Source organism: Cicer arietinum, chromosome 4, assembly GCF_000331145.2.
Source record: "Cicer arietinum cultivar CDC Frontier isolate Library 1 chromosome 4, Cicar.CDCFrontier_v2.0, whole genome shotgun sequence".
Classification (NCBI taxonomy): domain Eukaryota; kingdom Viridiplantae; phylum Streptophyta; class Magnoliopsida; order Fabales; family Fabaceae; genus Cicer; species Cicer arietinum.
The window spans coordinates 52108798-52115602 of NC_021163.2; the positions used below are offsets into that span (position 1 = coordinate 52108798).

At 35.0% G+C, this 6805-nt stretch overlaps 2 protein-coding genes across 2 annotated transcripts; one reads left to right on the forward strand and one right to left on the reverse strand.

Annotated features, from left to right (window-relative positions):
- Nucleotides 1-398: 398 nt before the first annotated feature.
- LOC140920105 (uncharacterized) lies at nt 399-2074 on the reverse strand. Its single transcript, XM_073367424.1, has 2 exons — nt 1480-2074; nt 399-1386 (listed from the first exon to the last, which is right to left on the reverse strand). The coding sequence occupies exon 2, from the start codon at nt 1179-1181 to the stop codon at nt 399-401; it is 783 nt and encodes a 260-aa protein (XP_073223525.1). The 5' UTR covers nt 1182-1386; nt 1480-2074.
- A 1477-nt stretch (nt 2075-3551) lies between these two features.
- Nucleotides 3552-5461, forward strand: LOC101492981 (transcription factor TCP21-like). Its single transcript, XM_004498054.4, has 2 exons — nt 3552-4965; nt 5124-5461. The coding sequence occupies exon 1, from the start codon at nt 3807-3809 to the stop codon at nt 4485-4487; it is 681 nt and encodes a 226-aa protein (XP_004498111.1). The 5' UTR covers nt 3552-3806; the 3' UTR covers nt 4488-4965; nt 5124-5461.
- The last annotated feature ends 1344 nt before the right edge of the window (nt 5462-6805 follow it).

The window sequence follows — 6805 nt, forward strand, 5'->3', positions numbered from 1 at the left end:
TAAATGATGGATCAATGTGTTCCCAATGCTTCATACGTGCTACATAAGCTACTTCCCAACTCTTTGCTGTGTCACTACAAAAGTCTTTCCATTTTTGTGACGTATGTGGCAAAGGACAATCAGACTTCAATTTGATCTGAATAAAAAAAGGTTACAAATTAATTTATCTGAATAATAAATTTTTTAACATTAATTTAATAAACAACATTAAGCATTAATTTTACCTGTACCCAATGATTTTCGTTAACAAATCCAATTGCTAGTAAAGAGTGAACAAAAGTCTATTTCGATGGTGATTTGTTTAGCGGGAAAAATGTCATATTCAGATTACGAGACAACGACACCAATATGACATTATATAGTGTTGCTATCACGTAACCCAAGTTTGGTAAAGGCATCTACTTATCTTTTCCTTGAGCACCCAATTTTGATATTTTCAATGAGTTGCGCACTGATTCCACATTGTCATCAAAAACATTAGAATAAACATCTTTATGTAGACCAATCTCTTTATCCAATTGTGATCGAACTAAGGCCCAATATTCTTCGGTCCAACCTAGCAATGCTGCAATTGCAGGAAACCCACAATTTCCATCAGCCACAACATCTACTATGTCCTCAATACACGGACGTATATAAGTAGGAAATTGTGTCTTAAAAGAATGTTGAGATGATTGAGATTGTTGCCTTGCAGAACGTTGAGATGATTGAGATGGTTGCCTTGCCTTTGCAGATTCTTGAGAAGCATCAACATACTCCCAATATGAAGGATCACGAGGAGTATCAAATTCTTTTTTCTTTTTACCAGCTCCTTTGGTTCTCACTTTCTCTGGTGGTGCAAGTATTGATGTGGTATGTGGAAATACAACTTCACGTACCTTTGCCTTGAATATCCTTTGACTTATAATATCGTGTTTCTTCATGTACGCTTTCATTGCTTCCAACTCTTCAGAAAAGTCATAATCTGATAAAGATTCTTCATCCTCTAATTCATGCTCAATGCTTAACTGTTTCCAAAAATCATGAATGCTATCTAAAGGGATAACATTACCATATATCTGCAACTTAGCCAACTCACAAGCACATGGTAATCTATGAGTTGTTCTAATTGAACAACCACATTCTGTTTTGTTAGTACCTACAATCTTCACCCTTTCCAACTGTTTATCAATTTCTTTCATACATTTTCTTGATACACAGTGATGTAGATTTTAAAAAAATTGTGAATTATACCCGTGCTCAACGTCCTTGATGGTTTTCTGAAAAGAAGATTGAATGATACATATTTGGTTCTTCAACATCATATTCACTGTATCCCAACTTTTACACAAATCACCAAAACTAGTTTGAAGCATGTTTTTCAATCTCCAATGAGCAGACTCAACTCTACAAATAAATTAAATAACACAAATTAAAACAAATCACATAAACTAGTAAATCATGTTTGCTAAAACAACACAATTCATATTTTAAAAATACCTGTTAGATGTTGTGTTCCCCAAATGCATCACTCTATTGGTCCAAACGTTGACAAACCTTTCTTTGTAAGGTGTTAACCATGAATCTTTCACATAATCAACAAAAAGAATAATATCGGCACACAATAGCTCAAATTGTTGCAAATGATGATCATACTCTTCCACACTAGTCGAATAGACAATCTTTTTCCATAAATCCATTACTTCTTCTTGTCTATCCTTTTTGACATATTGTTTGCATTTTGCCCTAACATTTTTTTCAATATGAAAACGACATAGCAAATGTATTGAAGTAGGAAACACAACACTAATCGCATTCATCATGGCAAGATCTCTATTAGTCACAATAACTTTAGAAATCAAAGACTCAGATTTGAACAACATTCGTACCTTTTCAAATGCCCAGATGAAGTTATCTTGTCGCTCTTTTTCCAAATAAGCAAACCCAACTGAAAATGTCAAACTAGTAGATGTGACACCGACTATTTCAAGTAATGGTAACCAATATCTGTTTGTTTTGTATGTGCTATCACATATCAAAACAAAATGAAATATGTTTAACAACTTTATACAATCAGGATGCGTCCAAAAAATATCTCTCAAAATATCAGAATTTTCCCGCCTTCTTGTCCAATGCACATAATTTTCTTGTTGTATTAACTTCAACAGATGCTGCATTTCTGTGTTCGAACCTCTCAATGATGATCAATAAGTACTCCTTGCTTTATATATTTGACTGGGAATAGTGACATTGGTTTCATTTCTCACTTTCAAAGCATTTAGAATGAATCTGGGTGCAAGCTTATACTTTGTCATATCATTCACAAATTTCCTCTCTTCTTCGTTTAAACGCCCCAAATAAGAATGACCGATTACAGTATCAAGTAATTCATGATTGTGTGTCCCACAACGAACACTAATTTTTCATCCTTCACCAACACTTAATGGTACACATTTGAGAGTAAATGGACAGTTTTCCTTATGAGAGCAAGTTACTGGACCGTTTGCTTTATCTGATCGAATGGTAACAATTAAAATTCCATTTTATCTTCCAATGGTTTTTGCCCATTCAAATACAGCTTCTCGAGAAGAAAATACCTACAAAATACGTTTCAAATAAAACATTAACTATATCGCTATAATAAAAATTTAATCGGTGATGAATCATCAGTAGTAATAATAATACCTGATCAGTGGTGAATTTTTCTGTAGAATCTATATCATTTTTTGAAGCAGAAACATCAACTCTACTCATACCTAATTTCAAAATTAGTAACAAATTTAATTAAAAATAATATTCTAAATATTGAATTTAAAAAAAAATAAAAAAACATTTCGAAACTTTGACTTATTGTAAAAAGTTCGAAATCTGATTTTTGAAAATCTTAAAAATTCGAATAATAATTTCGAAACTTTTGTGAAAAGCCAAACTTTCGAAGCACAATTTCATTTTGAAATTTCTAAAAATTCGAATATACATTTCGAAAGTTTCGTGAAAGGCTAAATATTGGAAGCATTATTTTATTTCAAAACTTTCAAATGCAACCAAATATTCGAATAATGTCCATTTCGAAAATTTGGTGTTTATCCAAATTTTTGAAAATTTGTATTTTTTTGAAAGAAATTGCATTTCGAAGGTTTTAAAATAACAAAAGTTTCGAGTAACTTACTAAAATGCATTTCGAAACTTTTAAACTTTCGAATCCTACATTTTTTTTTCAAAATTTTCGAAGGTGGTAGGGTGTAAAATCAGAATGATAATTTTTTTATGCTTTTATACTATTTTACAGAGGAGTATAATAGTCTTTAAAAAGTACTGGAGGGTGGCAGGTAAAATTGGGGGTACCTCGTACAAAACTCCCCAATTTACCGTGTTAGGCCCAGTTAAGACTTTCTGATCCATGGTTTGGGTCGGTTGAAGTTTTTGGAGGCGAATAAACCCAACACGTGAGGTGATTTATTTGGGAAAGAAATGAAGAAGGCGCGTGGGAAACAAGTGGAGAAGATAGTAGTTAGTATAGTGTAAAACAGAGAAAGAGAAAAGAGCTAGAGGGGTGTGAGCTGTGTAATACAAGTACTGGGACCCACCACCCATGTGCCTTCTTCCTATCTCCACCTTCTCCTGTTTCCAACTCAATCATTACATTACACTACGCACACTTCTCCTCCTTCTACCTTCTCCTCTCTCTTTCTCTTTTTCACTTCATTTTTCCAATTTCACCAATTAATCAAAACCCAAAACCCCTCATTCCCATTCTCCACTCTCAACTCTCCACAATCCAATTAAAAAAGAATAAACTCTAACTATTACAAACCCCAATTTATTTCATGTCTAACTGCAAGGAAACAACTAACGCCGTAACCGTCACTAACGGCACAACAACAGACTCTCAAAAGACCATCGCCGTTAAAAAACCGCCGTCAAAAGACCGTCACAGCAAAGTAGACGGACGTGGAAGAAGAATACGTATGCCAATTATTTGCGCCGCACGTGTTTTCCAGTTAACACGTGAGCTCGGTCACAAATCCGACGGTCAAACCATCGAATGGCTTCTCCGACAGGCGGAACCCTCCATCATCGCTGCCACCGGCACCGGAACTACTCCCGCTTCATTTTCATCTCTCTCTGAACACAAACCTTTTCACCCTCCTTCTCCTTTCATTCTCGGAAAACGGTTACGTTCTGAACAAGATGACGCCGTTTCCGTTGCTGCACCTACCGCTCCACCGGCTCTTTGGGCGCTTCCGTCAAGGCCTGACTTCGCTCAACTTTGGAGCTTCGCCGCCGCCGCAGCACAACCTCCGTCGGAAGTTCTTTCCATTTCTCCGCAACAGCAACAGCATAATTCGTTGTTTCATCATCAACAGCAGCAGCAACAACAACATCAAGCTTCCATGGGAGAAGCTTCGGCGGCGAGGTTAGGGAATTACCTTCCTGGACATCTTAATTTGCTCGCTTCATTGTCCGGTAACGGAAATTCCGGTCGGGGAGACGACGAACATCATTGATTGGAGCTTCATTGATTGGAACTTCATTGTTGAAGCTCTTAGTATATATTTATATATATTATGATGTGTGTGTTTTAATTTTATGGCTATTGTTTTGTGATTTTTGCTTGTTGTGTGTGGACAATTAGAAGATTCTTAGTCAAATTTTAGGGTTAGGTTATTGTTTATTTTGGAATTGAGATGTCCTAGAATTGAGGAACTCAATTAGGGTTTTCCTAGGTGGGAAAACTGATTAGGTTTTTAGAAGAGGATGATGATGAATTACTTTGTTTAGATTATTGAGTTCTTTGGTGGAGGAAAATTGAAGCATGGAATGGATTGGTGTGATTATGATATGAATCATGAATAACACTAGTGATTGAAGCTTGATTGGTATGCAAAAGCAAGTGTAATGGAACAGAATGAAATGGAATGTGAAGAGTGAGAGAGTGTTTCAAGTTGAATGAAGATGAGTTGCTGCTTCGGTTTCGTTTTCATGGTGGGTTTTTAATTTTACTCAATTTTATTACTCTTCTGATTGAGACTTGAGAGTGCAAGTTTAGTTATTCAATTTCCTAGGTTTAGGTTGATGAGTAAATGTGTATCTGATGATCGATTGTTACTCCAATTTTATTGGAGTATTGTTTTTTTCTTCAGAATTTCATGCTTTGTGGCTGCCGATTGAGCATTATAATTATTGAGGTCAGTTTAAAGTGGCCATGGTAAGCATTTGGCATAGCTGCTGGTGAGCTTTTCTTTTTTTTGTCCTTCATTTTCACCTTTTTTGGTGTCCTTAGTTGTTTGAGAGAGGACTAGTATCCGAAAGACGGACTACCAGTTCTACTCTGTAAGATCTCTGTTTTGAGATTTTTATCTGCAATTCTTATCCATTTGTTAGATTGATCAGTGTTAGTGACTGAGAATAATGTGTTTGTAACTTGATTGTTGTGGGGTGCTACTGAAGTGAATAAAAAACCCATTTGTTTCTTTCTTTATATCTTACTGCTTTTGCTACTTTTTTCTGTGTATATATGATTTTATGAATGTATATATAATTATGAAACCATTCTTCTAGTAGGCATTTCATATTCCAAATTGAATGGTTTATTCAACACAGTTTGATTTCTGTTCTATAATAATACTGTAATCATAGGCCATGGTACTCTGTCTAAGAGTTTGTACTCAGGCCTTTCAGTATTTAAGGAAAGATATGGTTCAAATATGTAATGTAAAATCATGCTAATAGTATCTGGTATGTTACTATTTTTGACGTTCCATCCTTGTTTAAATTATTTGTGGTGCATATCATTCAACAAAGTCAATCTGGGTCTTCTAGCTGATACTGATGTGTTGTTATCTTATTAATGACTTATCTACTGTGGTTGTTGTGTGACATTGGCTTTTATTGCCACACCCTTTGAAACAACCATGTGCGTTTTATTAAAGTTTTAAATAAAGGTCCACCACAACAATTTGGGTTGTGGTTTCAGAGTTTTTGATAACCCTGTTACCTCAATGTGATTGTAATTGGGACCGCATCAATTACATTTGACTGCAATTTTTTGCAATATGAATGATTACAATGCAACTTTTACCACAACCGTGACCCAAAAGCTTGTGCCTTTCTGGGTGTCTCAACTTCAAAGACGAAAGCATACACAATGCTACTGACTAAATGTGGAAAGAAAGATATGTTGAATCATTGGTAATGGGGCTAAAAAGGCGTTTTCTAATGTTCCCTCAATAAGAAAAATAGGAAGAAGATGGGATGCCAGCAGTGTCCGTATAGGAATTTCATTTCTAATACACTCTACCAAAGAAATCCCTTTGTGAAATTAATTTCCCGGATAATCTTGTTTTCTTATTCCAGATGAGCTGGTGAGAAAATGAGTTATTGACAGTATAAAGTTAACTTTGGAATACATTTTTGTACCTATGGTGGTGTCCGGTAGTAGTGTGTAATTGGGGAACCAGAAGGAAGTTGAGCTGCTGGATAACACAACACCCACCTATCATTTTTATTAATTTTGTAGTTTTCTGCAGATGGATTATTGGTGTGGGGTATCAAATTTGCTACTGACAGGATTTTAAACAGAGTACGGAAAGGTGTCAGTTTCCAATAATTGATGGGTCCTTTAATTACACCTTTCATTATACACCGTGGTTAAACTACGGATATAATGTAAAATTAAATATATCATCTTTGTTAATTTATTATCCTCATATTTTTTTAAGGTTAGAGGGAGTATCAGAGAGTTTTGATAAATTTTTTTGTGAAGTTAATGAAAATTCCATAATTTGAAAATAAGTTCCATAATTTTATGTGGAACTCAAGTAGT

What these genes read in the sequence shown, in the direction of transcription:
- LOC140920105 (XM_073367424.1), bottom strand. Translation starts at nt 1,181, where the DNA reads ATGAAAGAAATTGATAAACAGTTGGAAAGGGTGAAGATTGTAGGTACT.
- LOC101492981 (XM_004498054.4), top strand. Translation starts at nt 3,807, where the DNA reads ATGTCTAACTGCAAGGAAACAACTAACGCCGTAACCGTCACTAACGGC.